This window comes from Sitophilus oryzae, unplaced genomic scaffold (assembly GCF_002938485.1).
Source record: "Sitophilus oryzae breed Bouriz unplaced genomic scaffold, Soryzae_2.0 scaffold_1508_pilon_pilon, whole genome shotgun sequence".
In the NCBI taxonomy this organism is placed as follows: Eukaryota; Metazoa; Arthropoda; class Insecta; order Coleoptera; family Curculionidae; genus Sitophilus; species Sitophilus oryzae.
The window spans coordinates 3,039,374-3,065,763 of record NW_022146179.1 but is presented as its reverse complement, the minus strand read 5'-3'; the positions used below and the strand labels follow the sequence as shown (position 1 = coordinate 3,065,763).

Here is a 26,390-nt window from a genome sequence, read left to right as displayed (position 1 = left end):
GCGGTCTGTCCCTTTGCCGTTTGTTGTCGCTTTTTATTTATAGAATTGAATTGTTTATTTAGATTAACATGTCTTAGATATTAATAAAAAATGGATTCACGTTAGTCACAAAAAATGTTAACATCTGAAAAAGCAGAGCAAATATTTTTCTTCTTCAAAAGAGAATAGATATTTCGCCACTTACACTGTAAGAAAATCTACAAAATAAAAATAGTAATTTTTAGTAAACACTGCTGCGTTAACCCAAAGGACTTTTTTGAAGAGATGAATCCGCCACAGAGGAATATATACATTTTTTTAATATTTTTACATTTTAACAAAAATATATACATTTTTTTTAATATTTACTCTTTAATGTTTGTCTATTTATTAATGTAATACAAAGAGAGAGAGAGAAAATATAAAAAAATACTTTATATTTATTATACACATATTTTCTTTGTTTGATTTGTTTTTTTTTTATTTTTAATTTTATTAATAGTTCATACTTTTATTTAACATATCATTATAAAAATATTATACATATTATTAAAAACATATTATTCAGTACTTGAATACCGAGTATTGAAATTATCCTATTAAGCCCTTACACTAGAAGAAAGTAGAAACCTCTTATAGGTTAAACCGAGCATGCAACGAAGATCGCCGCGCACAATAAGTAACGAAGTTCCACGTCAAACCCAAGTCTTCCAACCTGTACACAAACAATGATTATAAAGTAACGATACTAAGTACCAAAGTAACGAGTAACTAAAGTAACTAAAGTAACGAGTCCAAAGTAACGAGTCCTATTACCAAAAGTAACTAGTAGTTACGAGTCCATAAAAGTAACTAAAGTTTACATCACTAGTTGTCAGTTTTGAGTCAATATTTTTTAATTCTCTTTTGTGTTGATTGCTGAATTGGGACAAACGCCTTATCCAAACTACTTCCATTTAAACTCCGAATAAATTATGAAAAGGAATACAAACATTTTTAAAAATGGAAGCAATTAAAAAACGTGCGAGAAGAAATAAAGTTTTTAACCTATCCTCTCTGTTAAAATATCATTTAATCTACTCTTGCAGTTAAAGTACTATTTTATCTACTATTTTTGATATATATTAGGCAATTTTAACAGTTGCTATGGAAAAAAATTATTTAGTTTAATGCTATGGGAAAAGTGATAATAGTTATTGAAAAATGTTATACTTTAACAACAACAAAAATATGACATTAATCAAAATTAATAATAACCATATATCAAAGAATGAAATCGAAATTATATTATCATAAAAACGCGTTTTAATTTTTAGGACTTATAAAAATATCAACCATATTTTCAGGATTTTTTTAATTTTCTCTAAAACGGTATGGAAGGGTGTATTTTTCTCAAAACGTCAATAATAAAAAAAGTTTTTTTTTCTCTCTTGTAAAGACAACCCGGGGACATACTGTAAACAAACATACTCTACAAAACAAAGATACCAAAAATATACAAACCGAATGTCAACAGACAAATCTTAGTTTATCACTTATTAGATAATAGTAATAATACAGATAAAAAAAGTAAACTAATAATACACAATACAAGTAAAAAACTTAGTTAACGAAGATTAGTAAGAAAAAAAATTAGAAAGACTAAATAAGTGAAAATATTTTAGGGGTGGTATATTTCAACGCCAGGAACATCTATGGGTTTTTTCCGCAAAAAAAGATGTTAAAAATCGTACATTTTCTTTTAAATTTTCCTGTATATTTTAGAAAACTTTTTAGAACTGCTTGTTCACCGCAATTTTCCGACATTATAGTTTCTTAATTTTTGATATCACCATGATTTTTTATCCGGTGGCTCTCAGATTTTATTTAACAACAAATAAAACTTGAATAACTCAGTTATTTTGGACATATCTGAAAAACGGCAGAAAGAAAATACATTTCTTTTATCGAGATCTATATACCAGACCTGAAAATATTTGCACTTATTTAAGACTCACCCTGTATAAGACGGCAATTTTGGTACCATACGAACAGTCAGGTATGGACGGCCGTCTGACAAGTGTATTTTGTGGTTACATAAATTTTGATTGTGATAATATTATTGAATACTGAAAATTGCTATTGGACATCTTCAGGCTAATGGGCCACCCTGTAACGTCTGTGTTTAGAGATTCATAAATAGTGTCTTATTACGTAGTTGAATGTGTAAAGTTTACTTTATCATTTATTAATATATTTCATTTTTCCAGGATTCTGCTTTGGTCATCTTATTCACAGCATTTTAATTCTAACATATCGTGGCATAATACTGAACTCGAAAGATGACGTTCGTAGTGAATGTGTAAACATAGCTACCTACATAATCGAAGTGATGTATCCAATATATTCGATATTGCTGTTGTTCTTTATATTCAAATACTCTAACGTAAGTCTAATGGTCGATTTATACAAGGTGGCGCCTCTCATACGCCGCGGAAGCTCCAAGGAGAACGGTAGTTTATATCGAAATGAAATTTTGGCAGCATATCTAGGTTAACTGAGAGCATTTTATAAAAATATATAGAATTTTACAGGGTGTCCCCAAAGAAAGTTACACATCAAAGTTGTGTTTTTTCTAATGGAACACCCTATATATTAATTGATTTTGCGGATTGTAGGAAAAAAATAAAAGTGAGTTTTATTAAAGAAGCATATACCTAAAATCTAAGGTTTCTGACATATTTCACATTTTGTAAAACTGAAGAATAAATTTTAAGTGTCGATAATATACAGGGTTGTTCACCACATACGACACGGAATATTGTAGCTAAACGATTAGATTTTTGCAAATTGTAAGTTTTGGGTTCGTTGAAGGACTATTAGAGCTACAATTTAAAAATATTTTTACAAGATACAGAGTGTCCCAAATAAATAAAAAATATCAAAGTTGTATTTTTTTTAATGGAACACCCTGTATATTATTACATTTTTAGTTTCTACGATTAAAATAAAGGTAAATTTGATAAGGTCTATTACACTTAGACCTTGCCGTTTTTGAAATATTTTCAGTTTTGTGAAACTGCAGTATAAATTTTAAGGCTTCATTTCTCCGAGGGTATCAAAGTTTTTAATACTAAATATTTACTGAAGTTTATTTATTGATCAGTTATTGTGTTGCAATAATAAAAATTTTACTACCTTATACAGAGTGTTTAAATATTAATTTTAAATATTTATTAGCTTTAAACGGCAATAACTTGTTTAATTTAAATGGAACACCCTGTATATTTTATGAGAATCACATGCACATTTTAATTGTCTATGAAATTGCATTATATCATTTTTTACCTATCTCTTCAAGTTTCCGTAAAAAATGCATTTTCTTGTAATTTAGAACTTATGATAGGAAGTGAAATTAAAATTCATTAATGTAATTAATTCACTTATCTATTAAAAAAAAGAACGGGTTATACATTGCAGAGAGCTTTCAAAGTTAAAAACAGCCGCTTCGTTCACTTCTCTCTTGTCGCTAACTGCCTTTCTGCACGTAGGCCCGAATTCCATTCGCGCGCATCTCCCACTTCTTGACCGTTACGACGGCGCTCAGGGTCGTCTTCGGCGATGGCCTACGATGGTTCAGCCCAAACCGGACGCGGCAGACCACTATGCCGATAGCGACCGTAAAATATTGTTACAGTCTCCCCCTCTGGTTCCGTGGACATTGAAACGTCGAGGGACCAGCACTAGTGTGGTTGGTTTTCTTCGGGCGGCCTCTTCTTCTGATAGGAACTTTAGGTTCTGTAGCGTCATCTCCACGATACTTGAATATGTTGCTACAGTGATAAATGCCTAAAGGTTGTCCTGGAGTATCAATGTTGGCAATTTCATAAGAGACGGGCGAAACCTGTCTAGTTATGACATAGGGTCCGTCCCATAGACTTAAAATAAAATATAGACTACACTATTTACATCTCAACGCGGTCAAACAAGCTTTTTTGTACACATATTTACTTCTGGGTACAGTCGACCGAGCCTTCCTCATCCAGCCTATGTTGTCACGTCTTTAATATTATCAATATTTTTTTCTTGTTATACACATAAATTGAGATATTAATACTACAGTTTAATAAAGCAGGTTTTAATATTCCATAGATGTATTAAATAGTCCTTATACTACTAAATTATAAGTCGGATACTGTTTAAAAAGGATAAGTTCTTTACAATATGACAACACCGATTAGAGGCGAGGGAGCCTATTCATTCATTTATTACCTTGTAGTACGCGTCGCACGTGTGCGCTAAAGCTTTGTGGCCGCTATGTCCCCGGCTGTATTAATGCATTTTCTTAGCTTGTCGTCCTTAAGTGTCTATTTTATTGACTTTTTCTGTTCAAGAACTATAAAATATGGTTCGCCAGTGCCAAATTTGCAAGAAATTTGACTTAAATAATCCATTTAAGTCTTGAAACGACTTTCGACTGGTAGGCAACTCTCAATTTACCCATTGGGAGTCAGTGGCGTTGTTGTAGAAAGGCGCTTATTTAGATAATATTTTAGTAAAATGTAAAATCTGATTTTTTTCTCTTACATTACATTATTTACTTACTTACATTGTAACAAAATCATAATTATAACCCTGTTAATAATTAATAATGTTTTATTAAAAATATATTCCGGTTTATTCTAAAATTATTTTCAGAATCTAAAATAGCATACAAGAATTTTAAAATGATATTACATTATGAAACAATATTTTTTAATATACCGGGTCGTCTCAAAAGTGGCTCACCCTTATAACTTTTTTATTTTTTCAGATAAAAAAGCAGATTTGTATGGTAGTAGGTATATGGCATAAATTAGGATTTATTGCCGTATTCAATTGTTTTTGGTCTCTTCCTGTTTCACCGATATGATTACATCTTTTGATTTTTAAAGGCGCCCTCGGTATATTGCTACTTTATTCGATAAAAAATGACATTCTGAATAGAATGACATATCATATGTCAACTTTTGACATTGTCGCTTAAAAACAAATCGTATTTTAAATTTCAATCCAGGGTGCCATGGTGTTGTTAAAAACACTAAGTTTTAATCAAGGTTTAATCAAGGAGCCTTGGAAAAATAGTTTTGATCATCTAATGAGTTTCGTGTCTTTTCTAGGCCGGTTAAAAGATGTACAAAAATTAATAATTTTTATTAATTTCAAAAATTACGTAATTTCGATTATAAAATTTCTTCTATAACGTGTATTTTATTATTTTTATCCTTTTTGGACTCTAAGACGTTTTTTCTAAACTTTTATTTAAAAAGCCTGTCCTAAATCTTAATAAAATATAAAAAAGTTTAAATACGATATATTTTTAATTTAACTATAGCTTCATTAAAATAAAAAAATTACCCGGCTATGATACGGAGAGTTCAGGTGTACTTGAGAAACGAAAGACAGTGTTGTGTTTCTCGGCAGAGTCGTCAGGGAACGACCGTTACGACAGAGACAACCTATCTATCGCTCGTGTCGCACTCGTTATAACCTAAAACAATAACACAACAATAACAAGACATTGTCTGACCGCATGTTCCAGCTATTTATGAATGAGATGCTCAGTCTATATTTTATTTTAAGTCTATGGTCCGTCCCTTTTCGGATCAAATTTAGTAGTACTCTGTTTAGTGTGACTACTCTTCGTATGTAGCGTCACAAAAACCTTGTCTCCAACATCAAAAGTAGGCGGTGTCGATCGTGAGTTATCGGCATACTTCTTTTGACGATCTTGACATTTTTCATGCTGGCCTTTAGCTTCTTTAATCGTTGTAAACATTCCTTGCAGGTAAGGTGTTATTTCTGGGATAAAATTTTCATTTTCCCTAACAGGCCGTGGATCATTCTGTACTTCATCCATTTCGCATTTCTCTTGCAAAGTTGAGGTAAGCAGCACTGAAACCGGTTGTTTGTAATCTGCTAGCATATTCGACAGGATGTTCTTCTGAACCTTCACATTGAACTAGGACCGCGCCTAAGGCGTAAGATGAGGCATCAGTTCGTAGCACATATGGTTTGCTAGGGTCGTTCTGCTGGAGTACTGATGCACTAGCTAAAGCTTTTAGTAAAGATTCAAATGAGTTTTTCTGATCAGGTCCCCAGTTCCAAGTAGCATCTTTCTTCAAAAGATTAGACAAGGGTCTGGACAATTCAGCAAATCTGTCGATGAACCGTCGATACCAGGAAGCGGATTGTAAGAATGACCGAACCTGCTTTACATTTTGTGGCGGATGCATCTTCGTAATAGCTGAAGTTTTCTCTGGATCTACTTGAATGCCATTAGAGGTGATCAAATGTCCCAAATATTTTACTTGGGGAGTCGCAAATGTACATTTATCACGATTCGCACGTAGTTTGTACGTTCTGAGTCTTTCGAAGACACGTTTTAAGTCTGTCATATGTTGATCAAACGTTTCAGATATCACCAGCACGTCATCGAGGCAGGCGAGTATCAGGATAGATGGAAGTCCACTTCGAAATCTGTCGATCAGCTTTTGGAAAGTTGCTGGTGCGTTACGCAGACCGAACGGCATGACCAGGTACCGAAATGTTCCGAACGGGGTCACGAACGATGTTTTGTCTCTATCTGTTTCCCGCACTTTCACTTGATGATATCCCGCACGTAAATCAATGGCTGACATGTATATAGTCTTTTTGGTTGCATGCAGTAGATCGTCCATTCGAGGTAACGGATAATGCACGGGTGTCGTAATAGCGTTCAAAGCTCTGTAATCGCAACATACCCTAGTTTCGCCATTCTTCTTTGGAACGAGTACTACCGGTGCTGACCAAGCTGACTCACATTCTTCTATAATGTCATCTCGTAACATCTTGTCTAGTTCTTGTCGAAGTTTTTCTTTGTTTCCAGGCGTCATTCGGTACGGTGGTACTGAAATTGGTGCGTGTGACTTGGTATCAATATAGTGTTCAGCATAAGGAGTTGGTTCTCCCCCTAGAGCGAAAATATCCTGGTTGGCTTCAAGAAGGTCTGATAACTGCTTATGTTCTTCACTGGATAACATTATGGCTTCATCTGATCTCAAAATTGAAACGGAAAGTACTTCTATATTGGAAATTTTGTGGTCATCTTCATATACCAAGGGATACTTAGTCAAAATATCGTCTGCAAAACTCCAATTTTGCTGTCCGATGTCCAGAACAAGGTTAGCACTTCGAAGGAAATCTATGCCTAGTAAGGTTTTGTCAGCATTGGGTAGAGTCATAAATGTTGTTGGTATATAACGACTTCCTAGTAAAACATCAACTCTCAGAAGTTTTACTTCCTGTTCTTTCACGGTACCATCTGCAAGTTTAATCGTACTTCTGGTTTTTGTATACGGAACGTTGTGTTTCCTTAATGCTTCGTATAATGAGCCACTGGCAACGCTGTGCTTGGCGGCTGTGTCAATCAGTCCTTGACCATTCATTCCTAGTATGTTTATAGGCAAAATAGGACGTGACTGAGGGTAAACAGGAACTTCTACATTGTCAAGAGCACAGAATTCGACAGAAGCTGCGGTGTTGGAACAAGTTGGACAGTTGGATTTAATGTAGCCAGGTCTATTACATCCGTAACATGTCACTTGATTTGATATTCGGGGAGGATGACTTTCCAAGGTCGAATTTGGAACAGATGTCACTGGATTACTTGGTGAAGGCGCTGTAGTCGAAGTTTTTGTTGATGTACTTGCAGTACCTTGTTTCTTTCGGCACTGGTCTTCTGTATGTCCCAAATATTTGCAAAATCGACATTTTGGACGTTTATCGTTAGAAGGCCTGTCAAAATGATCAACAAACGTTTCTTCTACCATGCGACATTCTTTAAGTAATTCGTTAAAAGTACGGATTTTATCTCGAGGTACTTTTTCTCGTATTCGTTTATGTAACAAGCCATAAATCATATCAATCTGCGTCGACTCAGTTAGGGTATTTGCTGGAAGTTGCGCAAGCAATGAACGCGATTGACAGATAAATACATCAGAAGGTGTTCTAATATCTTGTTCTTTTGAAAATATTTCCCGATATACAAGATATGCTGGTTTTCTTGGACCGAAAGTTAGACGTAAAAGATCGAGAGCAGTTTCCCAAGTTGCGACAGTGTCTTTTACTCCGTACCACCACGTAGCGGCAAAATCATCGAGTAGCATAGATAAACCACGCAGAGCGTTCGCGTCGGACACTTTTGAGCAGTCTTTGAAGGTTTCTATAGCGTCTATAAAAGCATTTACGTCAGAGTCTTTGCTACCGTTAAAACGCGACGAACATGAAGAGAAATTCCCTGTTTCCAACGACTGTGTTGACAAATTACTGATGCGTGATAAGAGTGCTTCAAATTGTTGCTGCGTAAGAGTGACGTTTGCCTCTGCCATGTTACGTAATTTAGATGTTTTTCTACTACTGTGGCTCCGTAGCCAGTATCGGTTTTCTTCTGAAGGTTGCAGAGTGAAAAAAAAATGTTCAAAAACTTACCGAAATGATGTGGTTTTGGTTTTTTTGTTTTGTTTTTCTTTTCTTTCAACCCAAGGTGCTTGGATTGGATGATTTTGTTGAAGTTGGTGAAGCTTATCAGGGTTTAGTGTTGAATTTGCAGCCAAACGACGAGTTTGCACTATGCTGAGTAAATTTCTAGGAATTCTGTCCACACACAAATATTCCAGAATGTTCACTAGCACAATTTACAATGTTCACAAGCACTGTTTCACCACTGACTGTTCACTTTGATAAAAATGTCTATTTTTATCTTTTTAACTTTTAAAAACTCTTCATTTCACAATGTATGGCCCAAGTTGGGACGCCAAATATGATAGGAAGTGAAATTAAAATTCATTAATGTAATTAATTCACTTATCTATTAAAAAAAAAAGAACGGGTTATACATTGCAGAGAGCTTTCAAAGTTAAAAACAGCCGCTTCGTTCACTTCTCTCTTGTCGCTAACTGCCTTTCTGCACGTAGGCCCGAATTCCATTCGCGCGCATCTCCCACTTCTTGACCGTTACGACGGCGCTCAGGGTCGTCTTCGGCGATGGCCTACGATGGTTCAGCCCAAACCGGACGCGGCAGACCACTATGCTGGTAGCGACCGTAAAATATTGTTACAAACTCATTTATCAATATACCCATGAAATACTGACATTTTAGATTATTTTTAAAGATGTACCAAATTTTTAGTACAGATACTAATATTGTCGATATAGTTCGTTTATTTCATTAAACAATAAAAAAAACTGTTTAAATATTTGTTAGAGAGGACCAAATAATATGATTCAAGTATTCAAACTACATTAATTGACTGGTTGCGTTGATTAATGCTCCAAATACTAAAAAACTGAATTATGTATGTGTATTAGACAGTGTGGTAAAAAAACTAACACCTTAAAAATTATATTTCATTTTTTGACAAATGCTTATTTATAACAACAGAAACGTTCATTTTCATAACTTATTATTATATTGATTTCTGATTCAAATCCATATTTATTTAGAATAATTTATTAACGAACACAATTAAGTATGCAATTAATTAGTATTTGGCGAAAATACTGGTGGTATATTTAATTAATGGTTTTCTTTTTGCATACAAATTGGCTAGTAATATTATCGTTTTACCACAGCTCGGACGGTGTAGCGTGCCGCTTTGATCTTTTTACGCTCGGATTTGCGATTCGAAAGAGGGGGAACACTGGAGCGGCGAGCTCTCTCGCCAAAACCAATAGCCGCGTAAGCGCCAGTCAGCCCAGAGATGTATTCAAAAAAATTTTACACGTGACGTAAAAAATTATTCGACTGGTGCTAGAACATAATTTAGATACACGTTTTTTAAATTGTTGACTTTAAATAAATATGCATTCTCAAAGAAAAACATTTAAAAAACAAATTAATTAATTTATTTCTAGAAATAGTAGAAATAGTATAATAAATTCTAACTTTTGCGTATAATTTTAACAAAAAATACATCATAGGAAAATTTTGATTGATGGTTGAATTTAATTGTCTGAAATAATTTAACGAATTTACATAGTATATTTTCATTTAAGGAAAGTTCTTCAAAATTGTTCTGAAAAATTTTATAAAAAAACTTTTTTAAAAACAAGTTTTTATTTAAATACACTAAAAAGAATAAAATAAACGTTTTCTTTAAAACTTTTATTATGAACTTATAACGTCATTACACAATTTTAATATTATATAAAAGCTTGTCGCGAGATTTGAGTGTACAGTTGCACTCATAAAAATCTGGTACGACAACTTTTATCTTGTAATTCCTGGTCTAGTGGTCTATCATAACACAAACTTTGAAAATGAGACAGGGTAGACACAGGTTTTAGTTAATTTACTTGTTTATCGATGTAGAGAAATCTCGCGACAAGCTTTTATATATCTAATATTAAAATTGTGTAATGACGTTCTAAGTTCATAATAAAGGTTTTAAAGAAAAAGAGTTTATTTTATTCTTTTTAGTGTATTTAAATAAAAGCTTGTTTTTAAAAAAGGTTTTTTTGTAAAATTTATTTTCTACTTTTTAGTTATGCTGGTTTCTCAGTGCCACACACTTAAACTCAATTTTTTTCTTAAATAACTTTCTATGGGTATCCTAATAATATGTATATCGATTTTCATTAAAAAAGGAGAACTTAAAAAAAACGACAGCTGTCAAATTTGACAGTTCAAATGTGAGACAAATAAAATGAAAACCGACTATGGGGTAGGGGGCATCCAATATATCGATTTTTATCAAAATCGGACAAATTTGAAATTATTTGACAGCTGTCACATTTGACAGCTCAAAATTTTTTTCTTTCATTTTAGCCCACGGCCATCATCGATTTTTATCAAAATCGGACAACTTTGAAATTTTTTTGACAACTGTCAAATTTGACAGCTCAACATTTTTTTTTCATTTTCGCCCATGGCCGTCCTATATATCAATTTTTATCAAAATCGGACAACTTTGAAATTTTTTTGACAGCTGTCAAATTTGACAGCTCAAATTTTTTTTCTTTCATTTTAGCCCATGGCCATCCTATATATCAATTTTTATGAAAATCGGTTGACTTTGAAATTTTGACATGTCATTAAACTGTCATTTTTTCAAGATGGCCGCCCATATATTTTTTTTCATATGTATATACCCACAATATACCTATACAGGTTGTTAAATTGTTCATTACTCGCGGCAAGAGTTTTATGGTTGAAATAACCTCGGCCCGCTCGTCGATAGACGACGCGACGGGACGAGTCGGCAGAAAAATCAATAATGCATACGTTCTCAATAGGCAGTGTTGCCATTCTGTTTCCCTATAAGTAACTGTCGAGTTAACAACCTGTATATATATATATATATATATATATATATATATATATATATATATATATATATATATATATATATATATATATATATATATATATATATATATATATATATACCTATATATATATATATATATGCTCATATATATATATATATATATATATATATATATATATATATATATATATATATATATATATATATATATATATATAAATAAAAATAGAATTTTTAAAAAATCAAAAACCTCAAATGCCGCCATTTTGACAGCTGTCAAAAATTCGGGTCATGCCTTGCAAAAAAATGTATTGTCATCGGGACTGAACCTACATGCAAATTTCAATCTCTTACAATAAAAGGAAGTGGTTTTAATTTAGCTTACAAGATTTGCCCCGAACAAACATACATACATACATAGATAGTTACATACAAAGCAAGTTAAATAAAAGCTTATAAAAATAACCTCCAATGAGGAAACTAAATAAAAAAATGGTCACTTGGTATTAGCAAGCCTCCAAATAAGTAGTCTTCATCGTTTTGAAAAGCTCTAAAGTATGAATATACTTTTAAATTGAACATTAATTTTGAATTGAAAATTAAACAGACTATATTTTGAATTATTTCCATAATTATTTGTGCAACCAGCAGCCGCACATCCCGGAAAACCTTTTCCCATTCCATCAATAAAAATAAAATTGAAATAAAAGCACAAATACCTATGGTTGAATATAAGAAAAAAAATCGAATTAAAATCTTCCGTAATACGGCCCTACGCGCCACCGGTGGAGGCTATGCATCGACAGAATGAGGCTGACTGTCGGTCGCTTAATTCAGTTAGCGCATCGTCGGAGTGGGGCGTTTTAAATTCGAGCGTGGGAAAAATTGGCGAGTGTCAAAGCTATGTTATTCTGTAAGCTGTGGTTTTACTAAAGCGATAATATTACTAGCCTGTACATTTTGTACATTTGTTGTTTTAAAAACAGTCTAATAAAATGTCAATATTCCATGGGTATGTTGATAAATGAGGTCTAAATTATAAGAAAATGCATTTTCTACGAAAACTTGAAGGGATAGGTAAAAAGTGGTATAATACAATTTGATAGACAATTAAATTGTGCATTTGATTCTCATAAAATATACAGGGTGTTCCTTTTAAATTAAACAAGTTATTGCCGTTTAAAGCTAGTAATTATTTAAAATAAATTTTTAGACACTCTGTATAAGGTAGTATAATTTTTATTATTGGAACACAATAACTGACAATAAATAAACTTCAGTAAATATTTAGTATTAAAAACTTTGATACCCTCGGAGAAATGAAGCCTTAAAATTTAGACTGCAATTTCACAAAATTGAAAATATTTCAAAAACGGTAAGATTTAAGTGTAATAAACCTTAATCAAATTTACCTTTATTTTAATCGTAGAAACTAAAAATGTAATAACTTTGAATTTTTTTATTTATTTGGGACACTCTGTATCTTGTAAAAATATTTTTAAACTGTAGCTCTAATAGTCCTTCAATGAACCCAAAACTTACGATTTGTAAAAATCTAATCGTTTAGCTACCATACTCCGTGTCGTATGTGGTGAACAACCCTGTTTAGCTACCTAAATTTTAGTTAACCTTGTACAGCCTAATATTTAATTACAGTAACCATTGTATGATAAACCAAATTGAAATTTGACCCGAAAAGTTATACAGGGTGAGACAAAATTCATATGGAACATTAGTCACTTTTAAAAGCATGTTACTCCTTTATTTTAAATGGAACACCCAGTATATTTTTCTGGTGTTCAATGGGGAATTTATATCTTGAAAATATTATTAAGGTTGTCTACACCTCTGACAAAGATTTTCCTAGATATTTTCATTTTTATGATTTTGCGTCAGTATATAGATCTTTATTATTTATTATTTTATTTATACCTTTTGTTAATTTAACAAAAATTAAAGATTCTAGAGTAAAATACTCAACGGTAATTAAAAGATACACGTTTAAAACATATTTTAATTATTACAGAATTAAAACTAGATATCAACCTATAATTATGTGACAAAAATTAGCTAGATGAAATGAAATGCTCAAAATGCTTCCTTTCCTGTTAACTGCATAAAATGATTGTCTTTTCAAAAGGATCTTTTTATTTTAAAAGGCATATGTGGAGTTCTACCTCGAAATGCAGCTACAGTAATTCCCCTCATGTTGTCGACAATAGTTGGTTGAGTTTTGTATACACTGTCTTTAACATATCCCCATAAAAAAACAGACTCATCAGGGGCATTTAACTATTCTATTAATTGGCGAATACATACTGCATTCACCAACTAATAGAATTATATCAATTCTCTCTGATGTAGGATAAGTTTGCATTTTCGGCAAATTTCTGAGAATTTTTTTTTTACACAAAATGATAACTAGTTGTTAAAGTTAGACTAATTAGACAGCTATGTCGAAGTAACGTCAGACACATATCACAGCCACTCAGATTTTATCAAATAATAAAAATCTACTCATATCAAATCATGTAAATAAAAATATCTAGGAAAATCTTTGTTTGAGGGGTAGGCAACCTTAATAGTATTTTGAAGAGACATGAATTCTCCATTGATTATCGGAATAATATACTAGGTGTTCCATTTAAAATAAGAGAGTAACATGTTTTTAAAAGTGTCCAATGTTTAATATTAATTTTGTCTCACCCTGTATAACTTTTTTGATCAAGTTTTAATTTGATTTAAAGTACAATAGTTAATTTAACTACATATTAATCTATACCGGGTAAATTCCAATTTAGGTAGCTTTTATTGTAATTTAAAAATTGTTCTTTATTTTTAGAAAATGTTAAATATATCAAAAACCTTAAGTTTTAGTCATAGACTTCCCTTATAAAACTTACCTTTATTTTTCTCCCAGAATCCAAATATCAATTAATATATAGGGTATTCAATTACAAAAAACAACTTTGATATGTAACTTTTTTGGGAACACCCTGGAGAACTCTCTATATTTTTAAAAAGAACTCTCTATATTTTTAAAAAATTAGCCTACATACGCTCCCAAAATTTCATTTCGATATAAACTACCGTTCTCCTTGGAGCCTCCGCGGCGTATAGGAGGCGCCACCCTGTATAAAGTCATTTGTGAAAATATTCCACTAAGTCAATCCAATATTTTAACATTGAAAAATGCTCTTTTCGCTGGAATATCTTCACAATTGACTTCGTTTAAATTATCCATGATATATTATTCTTTTGGAGACTTACACTATGACCTACACATTTATGCTTCATTTTTCAGGTTATAGTAAACAAAAATATAACAGTTCATAGGTTTGGTTTCATGCATTGTCTGGCAGCGAGCTTATGTTTCTGGATTTGGACGATATTTCGGGAAACAGCAGAGTACATCGAGTACCAAAGATCATACAGTGGCTACGATAATAGTACAGAAAGTGCATCAACTGAGACATATTCATACTACGAAATTAGTGAAAATCTCACAGGTTAAATATTGCAGAATTTTTCAGTGAAACAAAGGTAATAATATATTTTTTAGAACTCAGCAATCTTGCTGTGATTACACCAATGAGATTTACGAGAATTTGTGACCACGAAGAACTAAACGTTTTGTATCAAAATTATTCGCCATATTTATATCCTTTTAGTGTTGAGTATAGCATTTTGGTCGGTAAGTTTAATATTTTTGAAATGTTTTTTTTTTCGACAAACTTCAGAAAATGTTTCATTTTTAATGCAATCTTTCAGTATTATCTAAAAAAGTAATGAACTTTTAGCATTTGTTTTAAAATTGATAAATAACTTATATTTAAAATTAGAGTGTGGAGATTCCTCTCGTAAAAATAAGGTTTATTTTTTGTATTAACATTTTATATTCTGCTTTGTTTCGCAGGGGGTTAAAATCTTCATCTTGTTTCGATTTATTATAATTTTCTTCCAAGTGTTTTTAGCGACCCGAATGAAATTTTGAGGGTAAAAGTTACTATAAGTGCGACATATTTTAATGCTAAAAAAGTTTCAACATATTTACCAGGGACGTGTATATGGATATAAAAATATGTGCGTCACTGACTTTCTCTTCTTTTGTTAGCAAAATTAAATGCTGATTAAAAGTTGTCTCTTGATATTTTATCGATTTTGGTCTCCTTGATGAGATAAACGCAATTTAATTAATTTTCATTAATCCAATTCTAATAGCAGCCTTTAAAAAAATTAACGTCATTAAGTTGCCAAAATGTTAAATTGCCAAAAAGTCAACTCATTCATTCATCATCAGAAAATATAAAAAAAAAGTTCCTGTAAGCATGGGTGTGGAAATGCATAGTTTTAAAGTAGCAGAATATTAAAACTTTCGAAAATAGGCTTTCTGTAATTATCTTAAATATCATTACTTTTTAGGTGATTTGCTGTAGGTAGCACTGCATATCTAAATTTTAATAAAATTTGGTAATAAATTGCATTAAATCAATAATTTATTATTTTTATATTAATTTTATTAATTATGATTAATAACATCGAGAAGATCGAAATAGACAATATATCAAATACAACTTTCAATCAATCGGCTCAATTCAACGATGTCTCACATACTTTTGCTAAGAAGATGAAAAAAACTCAGTGGCGTACATGTTTTTTTTTTGGAAAATATCAAATGACTACTCATATGCACGTCCCTGGTGAATTCGTCGACTCTTTTTTTATTATTAAAATATATTGCAGTCATTACCTTCAAAATTTTATTCGAATCGCTAAAAGCAATTGGCACAAAAATTATATCGAAATATAAATCGAAAAAAAATTAGCACCCTGTAGCTTCGAAACAAAGCAGAATCGGACCCATGTTGATATGAAAAATTTTATTTTTATGTGAAGAATCTCCCCACGAGAGATGGCACATTGCACGTTTTTGAAACACCCTGTATAATAAAATGAAAATATAAGGAAATATAAAAACTTCAGAAGTTCGGTTTTTGTTTAGTATTTTTTTCTATAAAGCCTCTTTGTATAAAAGCTTTTAAATAATTCACAATAATTTCAAAGCAACTCCATGAGTAAATCATATTTTACATACCTACCGAGTCGGGAAGTATTTCATTACTGATTAGTAATGAAATACTGCCAGGGCAGTAATGGAAATCACTTTCCATTGAGCAAAAATTTGTGATTATTTGATTTTATTTGTCAGCAAAGGTAATAGTTATTTACAGTACAAGTGTGTTTATGAACATGATTACAACAACGAGTGTGAACGATTAGAACGAGTGTGAACGTTCTAATCACACGAGTGTTGTAATCATGTTTAAACGCACGTGTCATGTACAAAGTTTTATCTACAACCGAAAAATAAGAAAATGCTGTTTTAATTTTCGTTTATTAGTCGCCCACCTTTAACACCTTTAACTATGACATTTGTCACATTTTTTTCTGAAAAGTCAGTTTGCCCTGTCAAGTAAACGCGAGCACATTTTGCCCAGAAAAATAATTTTAAAAATTAGAATTGTTTTGAAGAAAAAGTGTGTTATTAATATTTATAATAATTAGTAGTAGGAATTTGTATCAAAAATTAATATATTTAGATGTTCGTAGTTGTTTTTCATTATTATAAAAAGTAGTTGTGTTATAGATTCATAACACCGCCGTTGTGTTATGAATCTCATAACGTAACTGAAATACTAAAAAAATAGTGATGTAAAAACGTTATAACTAAACGGTTGTAGGTAAATCACAATATAAACGAGTCTCTTTTATATTGAATTATTTTTAGGACTCGTGTCATTAATAACTATTTTCTATTAATTTTTTGTTTTAGTTGGGATTTTGTATATTCTCTGGATGAACATAGGCCTATGTTCCCCCTCTAATCCAACCGACGAAGAAAATTACCATGGTGATGATCCTAGAGAATGCAAAAATTATAAACCTGTTGAAGCAGAAAGTAATGTCACTATTCATGCCGATTGTCATGCTGCCAACAAAGGACTGTTTGGTGGATTCATAATATTGGTATTTTCCATCGTCAGTGTTATTTTGTTCTTCATCACTTATTATAATGAGTAAGTGCAGCTAGATAATATAACAGTAATGGCTTTGAATAAAAAGATTAAGGAAGGAATGTATTGCTATCCATGCATTCGTGTTTTCGAGACGGAGATTTTTCATCCTTTTCTGCACTTATTTTATGTTATTTATTATTTATTCTATAATTAGTTTTATTTGAAATTAGCAAATCCAGAAGGATACTGTGTCAGAACTTAAATTCCCAGTAGTATTACTGTGAATTCTAGAAAAACCTGTCACATATGGTAATCGGAAAACAATTTCCGATGCAAGTGAGTGACAAGCGATGGCGACAGCGCTGCCAGATTGTGATGGATTTATGAGATGAATCTTAATTTAAAAGCGACAAACAATATCATTTTTTAAATAAAAAGATTTTTACGATTTATTTTTTAATAACTAGTATTTTAGTAATTTATTTATTTGTTTTATAGCTTATTTTACTTATTACATATTAGCAAAAAATTGTCCATTGTGAAGATTATTCTAAGCGTTATTATGGGTTATTTATTTATTTATTGATGTACATCTTACAATGCCATAAGTGGTAATAACAAGTGCTATTAATGCACTAACTAATAATCACAGAATTTAACGTAGCGGTAATAAAATTCGGTTTAAACTAATTTTTGCAGCTTTAATCTAAATAAAATATCTGTTACAATCATTTGCTCTATAAAGTCAAATAAAGAACTGCTTGGTATCTTAAATTATAGAACAAATTTAAACACATTTTTGCCAAAATTTCATTTAGTCAGGTTTATAGACTTTAGTGTCAATGTCGATATGATTGATGACGTGCATCGGAAAATGTTTTGCGATTACCATAGTTTAGTTGCGCAGCGTAAATTTAATTCGTAAACTCAGCTTTTTATAAACTTTAGTAGGTATTTGACATTTTATACAGGGTTAATCGAGGGGTTGTTTTTACCCTAACTTTAAAACATATTGTATATACATTCGGTTTACAACGTTCTACGACAATTTGCGATTCCTAACCGCCACTCTTCTCTATCTTGCCACATGTTATCATCAAGATGTCTTTGGTCCATTACCTTCCTTATTCCTTCTCTCCAGCTTGTTCTTGGTCTTCCTCTTCCTCTTCTACGATGTGGTATCCGTTTCAGCACTTGTTTTGGAAGCCTGTTGTCTGACATCCTTTGTACATGCCCGTACCGTATCGACTGTTTGGTTTTGATATCATCAACAACAGTAGATTTTGCTCCTATTATCTCCCGTATTCTTTCGTTCTTTACCATATCTCTTCTTGATGTTCCGGCGGCTCTTCTCCAGAAATCCATTTCTGTTGTTGTTGTTGTTTCGGTGCTCTGTTTTATAGACCATACTTCGCTACTATACCGGGTGAGTCTCAAAAGTGGCTCACACCTATAACTTTTTTATTTTTTGAGATAAAAAAAACGAGATTTGGTATATTAATATATGACATAAATTAGGATTGATTTACGTATTCAATTGTTTTTGGTCACTGCTTGTTTCACCGGAAATGACTACAACTTTTGATTTTTAAATGGCACCCTCGGTATTTTTTTACTTTATTCGATAGAACATAACATTCCTAACCTAACCTAACCTAACCATACTTCGCTACTATACCGGGTGCGTCTCAAAAAGGCTCACACCTATACCTTTTTTATTTTTTGAGATAAAAAAACGAGATTTGATATATTAGTATATGACATAAATTAGGATTGATTTACGTATTCAATTGTTTTTGGTCACTTCCTGTTTCACCGGAAATGACTACAACTTTTGATTTTTAAATGGCACCCTCGGTATTTTTGTACTTTATTTGATAGAAATTGACATTCTGAATAGAATGACATATATGTCAACTTTTGACATTCTCGCTTAATAAAAAATTGTATTTCAAAATTCAATCTAGAGTGCCATGGCTGTGTTAAAAACACTAATTCTTAGTCAAGGAGCCTTGGAAAAATAGATTTGATCGTCTAATGTTTTTAGTGTCTTGTCCTGGCCAGTTAGAAAATGGTCAAATCGTATTCTTAAACATATCTCAATTTTTTCAAATGGAACGAGGGTGGCTCATTAGCATAGTTGGAAAAAGCATTTTTTACGAATAATTTGATACCACACACTTGGTATTTCGAGTCAAATTTTCGTTACAAACCGCAAATTATAATTTCAAATAAACCATATGCAAAAATGTCAAAAGTTGACATATGATATGTCATTTTATTCAGAGCGTGATTTTCTGTCGAATAAAGTAAAAAATACCGAGGTTGCCATTTAAAAATCAAAAATTGTATTCATTTCCGGTGAAACAGGAAGTGACAGAAAACAATTGAATATGTCTATCACTCCTAATTTTTGTCATATACTAACATACCAAATCTCGTTTTTATAACTGAAAAAATAAAAAATTATAGGCGTGAGCCACTTTTGAGGCGCACCCGGTATATAACTCTGTGGTTATTTGCCAAAAGCTGATATGTCATTTTTCATCAATATTGAGATTTTGTCACCTTGGTATGTCAAATAGACCAAATTTTGTGTTTGGCAAAACATGATATCTCAATATTCAAAAATAAACATGCATATAATGTGGTCATTACTTGATATCTGTTTTAACTCTGTTTCAGTTTTGGGCGAAACCTGTTATGTTATACATACATGCAAAATGATGAAAATCGACATATCAGCTTTTGGCAAATAACCACAGAACTATACTTTTTACTACAGTATTATAAATTAGACTTTTATTTGACTTTTTATATTTTGGTCCCATAGAACTCCATTCATCATGGATATAGCGTTTCTACCTTGTGAATTTCGATCTTTGATTGCTGTATCAAAGACTCCAGTGATTTTTAAACTTAAATATTTACATTCTCCGCAATTTTTAATTTGATCGCCATTTTCTAAAATTATATCATCTGGTGTTCCTCCGATACACATACACTCTGTTTTTTTAATATTCATTTCTAGGGCCCCATTCTTCGATTAGTTTTTCTGTCGTATATCTTAGGTCGTCGTGATCTTAAGCAATTTCAACTTGATCGTCAGCGAAGCACAGCGTGAATTTTAAAACACCCCGTGCAATAATTTCGTCTGTAAATTCTCCAAAAATATAATTTTACGGTCAGAACCATAACTCCTGAGCATTTTGTTTTTTGATTCATGTCAATACATGCTTTGGTTAATAATAAAAAATAATTCTTATAATTTATCTATTTTTATTAGAGATATATGTTTTGACAATTTTAATAACTATAATAAATTGTACTGGCAAACAAAAACCAACTAATTATTGAGTCTACTCTACACGTTTTAAATAAAATTCGAACGGCACTGATGAACAGGGTCTTTCACTTCAGTTTGTTGGTATGAGCTTCTTTAATATTTTTATTCAAAAATTAGTGGTTTATACGAAAAGTCTTAAAATGTTTTTTGATAATGTTTTTTTGTTAATTTAAAACATTGGGATTTGAGACCTTGTATTTTTTTATTTAGTTCTTAATTTTGTAGATCAGTAGACATGGCAGAAAATGGCAGAATTATCAACAATTCGACAAAGATTGTAATAATATTTTTGATGATAGTCGGTGCAATATACGCATACAGTCAAATGGCAAAACTAGATGTAAATAAAGTTGCTCATAACAGCATGGACAATTTCTTACTTCTTATGTGCTTACCAGCGTTCTTTGTCCATGGTATTTTTAGTATTATACCAGCTGTCACTTCTGGAAATGTTTTAGCTGTTATAACTATAGTTTTTGAGGTAAATATTTTGCATTTTTATTAGTATATTCTTTTTTATTTATTAATTTAGTTCAAATTTGACTTTGGCCTTTCAATAAATAAAAATAAGTTTCATTATGATGCGGATTTTATCTGTGACACTATACAGGATGGCGGAGGCTCCAAGGAGAACGACAGTTTGTATTGAAATGAAATTTTGTGTGCATATTATGTAGGTTAATTCAGAGCACTTTTTAAAAATATACAGAGTTCTATAGGATGTCCCCAAAAAAAATTACATATCAAAGTTGTGTTTTTTGTAATGGAACTCCCTATATATTAATTAATTTCGGATTCAGAGAGAAAAATAAAGGGTCAAAATCAAAGGTTTTTGACATATTTAGCATTTTCTAAAAATAAAGATCAATTTTTAAATTACAATAAAAGCTACCTAAATTGGAATTCTAATATGTAGTTAAAATAACTATTGTACTTTAAATCAAATTAGAACTTGACCCATAAAGTTATACAGGGTGAGACAAAATTAATATTGAACATTAGTCACATCTAAAGGCAAGTCACTCTCTTATTTTAAATGGAACCCCAAGTATAATATTGCAATATATAATGGGGAGTTAATACCTCTTCAAAATACTATTAAGGTTTTTCAAAATACTATTAAAGATTTTCCTAGATATTTCCTTTGCATGATTTGATCTGAGTAGATCTTTATTATTTGATAAAATCTAGGTGTCTGACGTTACTTCAACATAACTGTCTAATTAGTCCAACTTTAACAACGAGTTATCATTTTGTGTCAGTTAAAAGAAAAAAAATACTCAGAAATTTTCCGAAAATTCAAAATTGTGCTACATCAGAGAGAATTCATATTCTATTAGTGAATGCAGTGTGCATTCACCAATTAATAGAATGCTTAGTTATGCATTCTATTAATTGAGTAACAGTTGTTACTGATTTTATCTAGTCTGTTTTTTTATGAGTATATGTTAAACACTGCTGAGTTTACAAAACTTGACAAACTATGGTCGACAACATGAGATAAATAATTATTGTAGCTGCTTTTTGAAGTAGAACTCCACATATGCCTTTTAAAATGAAAAGATCTTGTAAAAACAGAATCATTTTATGCAGGTAACAGGAAAGGCAGCATTTTGAGCATTTCATTTCATCTAGTTAATTTTTGTCACATAATATAGGTTTATATCTAGTTTTAGTTCTGTAATAATTAAAATATGTTTTAAACGTGTATCTTTTTATTATCGTTAAGTATTTTACTCTAAATCCTTTAATTTTTGTTGAATTAACAAAAGGTATATCACAGCCACCCCCAAAGTTTTTCAAATAATATAGATCTACTGAGGCAAAATTATAAAAATTAAAATATCTAGGAGAATCTTTGTCTGAGTGGTAGGCAACTTTAATAATATTTTGAAGATATATGAATTCCGCCTTGAAACCCGAAATAAAATACTGGGTGTTCCATTTAAAATAAAAGAGTAACTTGCTTTCAAAAGTGACCAATGTTCCATATTAATTTTGTCTCACCCCGTATAACTTTTCGGGTCAAATTTTGATTTGGTTTAATATACAATAGTTATTGTAATTAAATATCAGGCTATACAGGGTAAATTAAGATTTAGGTAGATTTTATTGAAATTTAAAATTTACTCTTCATTTTCACAAAATGTAAAATTCAAAATTTTTACAGTTTAGGCATATGCTTCTTTAATAAAACTTACATTTATTTTTTTCCTAGAATCCGAAAATCAATTAATACATAGGGTGTTCCATTACAAAAAACACAACTTTGATGTGTAACTTTTTTTGCTTTCAATTAACCTACATTTGCTCACAAATTTTCATTTCGATATAAACTACCGTTCTCCTTGGAGGCTCCGCGCTGTATGAGCGGCGCCACCCTGTATTTACAATAATAATCTTTTGTTAGATTGTTCAAATTTTAATTCAAACTCCATTCATAATTGACGGAATGGCAAGGTCGAGCAACACCAAAGAACTGAGAAAACAGAAACCAGGCAGAGAAATGGTGACGTTCTTGATTATTTGCAACATTGCTATGTGGCTCATGCAAACTTTTGAAGTTAAATCCCATGGACTGGATCAATATAGACAGGAGTTTTATACTAAAGAATTATGGTCAATAGTTGGTCATATGTGTTTGCCATTAATGATGTTTTACAGGTAATAATAATCTTTGTACAACTATAAACAAAATTGGTTAAACATTTTCAAACTTATATATTAAATTTACTGTTGTTTACGGTTGTACTTAGTGATGGGTTGTTATTTAACTATCTGTTATCTTATAACAATTATTTAGAAATAACATAACGTAACCGCTACTACTTTTAAAAAATAACAGATATAAAATAAGGGCACGCAGAGATCGACCGTTCGTGAAACGAAGTCGGCGCACTGCACCGCCACGAAATTCGATGCTACTCGAAGCAATTCCAAAAAACAACTAGTATGGAAGTATGGATGGACAACATGTTATTTCGAGAACCATCGATACAGGCGGCGATACAACGGACAACGGAGTGGGGTATGCGCTACAGCGCGGCCCGGCGAACGTAGCTGCATCGGTCGATGCCGTCGATGGCCGTGTTGGGCTTGCAACAGCTTAAAAATAATAGGATATAAAAGAAGCAGCTTTTTTGAAACAGTTGCGGGCATAACGCCTGGCGGTCGAGATAACAGGAGTGGGAAAGGAACGCTGCTGCATCGGTCCATTGTCGATGGAGGCTCGCAACGGGTTGGAGAATAACGTATAGAAAATAAGCAGTCATTTTAGATACGTTGTTTTCTAACCTGTTACGAGCATGCATAACAGAGCGGCGGTCGAGATAATCGGAGTGGGAAAGTAACGCTGCTGCATCGGTCGATTGTCGATGGAGGTTCGAAACAGGTTGGAGAATAACGCATCAGTTGTTTTAGATACATTGTTTTTCAACCTGTTACGAGCATAACGGGCGGAGATCGAGATATTATGGCGCTGTATGTTTCAGTACGTTATTAAGTTTCAATATTTAGGTATTTATTTATTCTGAAAATTTTTCAGAATAATATTTTAAGATTTTTTAAAAATGTATACAGAGTGTTTTGAAAAATCTGGTCATTGATTAATCACGATCTTGCTTAAAGCCCGTGACGTAAAAAGCTGATTTTTTTAGGAAAACGGATTGACTTTAGGATGTAGAGGTTCGATAAGAAGGGATTTTTCGAAACGGGGGTGAAACCACCCTCAAATATTAGAATATTTTTTTATTTAAAAACCGGTGAGTTTTTCGGAAAAACTCTTTAACACGTAATTTTATTTTGTTGGTTTACATATTTTAGGATTTTTAAAAATATATACAGGGTGTTTCATAAAATATGAGCATTGAGTAATCACGATTCTGCTTAAACTGCTTGACGTTTAAAGCTGATTATTGGCAAACGGATTGACTGTGGGGTGTAGAGGTTCGATAAGGAGGGGTTTCTCGAATCTCGAATTCCAAAAGGGTGAAAACGCCCCTGATTACAATATTTGTTATTTAAAAAACGGTTAGTCTTTCGAGAAAACGCTTGGACACGCATAATTCATTTTGTTTTTTTACATATTTTGATTTTTTTTTTAAATCATACAGGGTGTTCCAAAAAGTTGAGTAATTGATTAACCACGATTCTGCTTAAACTGCTCGACGTTTAAAGCTTATTTTTGGCAAATGTGCGTAAATTTCATCCAATTTGTATGTTAATGGAAATTCCTGCTTTGCTTTATCATCACCATTACAAATTATTAATTCGACGCGAACGAAGTCGCGGGTACACGCTAGTTTAAGTGTAAAATTAATTCGAACTCTAGTGTGTAGTTGGTTTACTTATGAAGAATATACTAAACATTTTCTTATATTGCTATTTTTTGACCGCAAATGGTAAAATCATAACTAAGAGCTTCTCGCCAGTCGAGTGAGATGCACCCTGTACACTGCTACGCAATTCAGGATCTACGCGGATCGAGGGGCAGGGCGTAGGTAAATCGGAATATATAGGTATAGACGAGTGGTGGAATTTTGGCTTTTTTTATATCGCAATTTGTAAACAGTGCTTATTTGTAAACAACCATCGATTTTTGAAAATTATTTTAGATAACAATCGATATTTAGAAATGTTTTTACACCCTGGAAATACTACCACCGAGCACGTCATTGTTTCAACTTGCAACTGCGTTAATACACCTGGCGGTGACCGCCTCATACTCTTTCAGATATTTAGCAATAAAATAAAGAAACCTGTTATTTTTAAGCTGTTATTTTAAGCTGTTTTTTATAAATAACTATAACAGTTGTTAAAACTGTTATCTAAAAATAACAGATTTGCCCATCACTAGTTGTACTACGGTTAATTAGTGATGAGAAGTCACTATTATTGATGAAAAGTAGCACTTTATTAAAAGTTGTCTAATTTTATTCTTTATTTTTTAGATTTCATGCTTCAGCATGCATATGTGATATATGGAAATTTGCATACATACCCTCGGGACACTGAGCATTATGAAATCGTTGGTGATATTACATTAAGATTATATCACTTCATACAAAACAATAATTATGAATCTAAACAATGTTTAAAATATATTCAAAAGTATGGTACCCTCCATTTTTTTGTTTAAGGCCACGTACCATAGGTTGAGTCTTAAATAAGTGCAAATATTTTTAGGTGTAGTATATTTCCACCCCAAAAACACGCCTATTTAGTTAAAAGACATACCTAATATCTTAATAAATATGTATAATATAGCAACATATGTAGTAGATTAAATTTACAAGAAATAAAACTCAGAAAGGATAAAATGGTTCTCAAAATTGAAGCGAAAAATATATACAGGGTCGTCCGAACTGTGTTCTGGAAACTTCGGCAGGATATTCAGCAGATAAAAATAAGTAAAAAAGTTCGTATAAATGTATGTCCTAAAATACTTAGTTTCGGAGATACATGGTGTAGAAGTTTCATTTTTATTTCGATTTTTTCCAAATAATTTCTGAAGTAACGTCAATATTTGGATGAAAATTGGTGTCTGGAAGTTTTTTGACGTGATAAACTTGATTTTGATGTCAATAATACTCCCATTTGTGGGGGGCGCCGCGCCACCTACATGTGTTTTAACTGGTTTGAAGAGTTCTAACTTTTCATCCGTACCTGTATAAAACTACTGAGTGAAAAAATGTACATTTCCGTGATTTGAAAAGTGACAC

The 26,390-nt window shown here is 31.9% G+C and overlaps 1 protein-coding gene across 3 annotated transcripts in view; it reads left to right on the top strand.

The window, feature by feature from the left end:
- Positions 1–25,782, top strand: part of LOC115878412 (proton channel OtopLc-like) — a 44,980-nt gene extending 19,198 nt beyond the window's left edge. For all 3 annotated transcript variants that reach the window (XM_030894926.1, XM_030894925.1, XM_030894927.1), the window contains 7 exons: positions 2,229–2,404; positions 14,612–14,816; positions 14,870–15,001; positions 17,141–17,384; positions 20,896–21,151; positions 23,081–23,334; positions 25,620–25,782. In XM_030894926.1, the coding sequence (XP_030750786.1) occupies positions 2,229–2,404; positions 14,612–14,816; positions 14,870–15,001; positions 17,141–17,384; positions 20,896–21,151; positions 23,081–23,334; positions 25,620–25,683 (1,331 nt within the window). In that variant the 3' untranslated portion in view covers positions 25,684–25,782. The remainder of the gene's footprint in view (positions 1–2,228; positions 2,405–14,611; positions 14,817–14,869; positions 15,002–17,140; positions 17,385–20,895; positions 21,152–23,080; positions 23,335–25,619) is intronic.
- Positions 25,783–26,390: the final 608 nt, after the last annotated feature.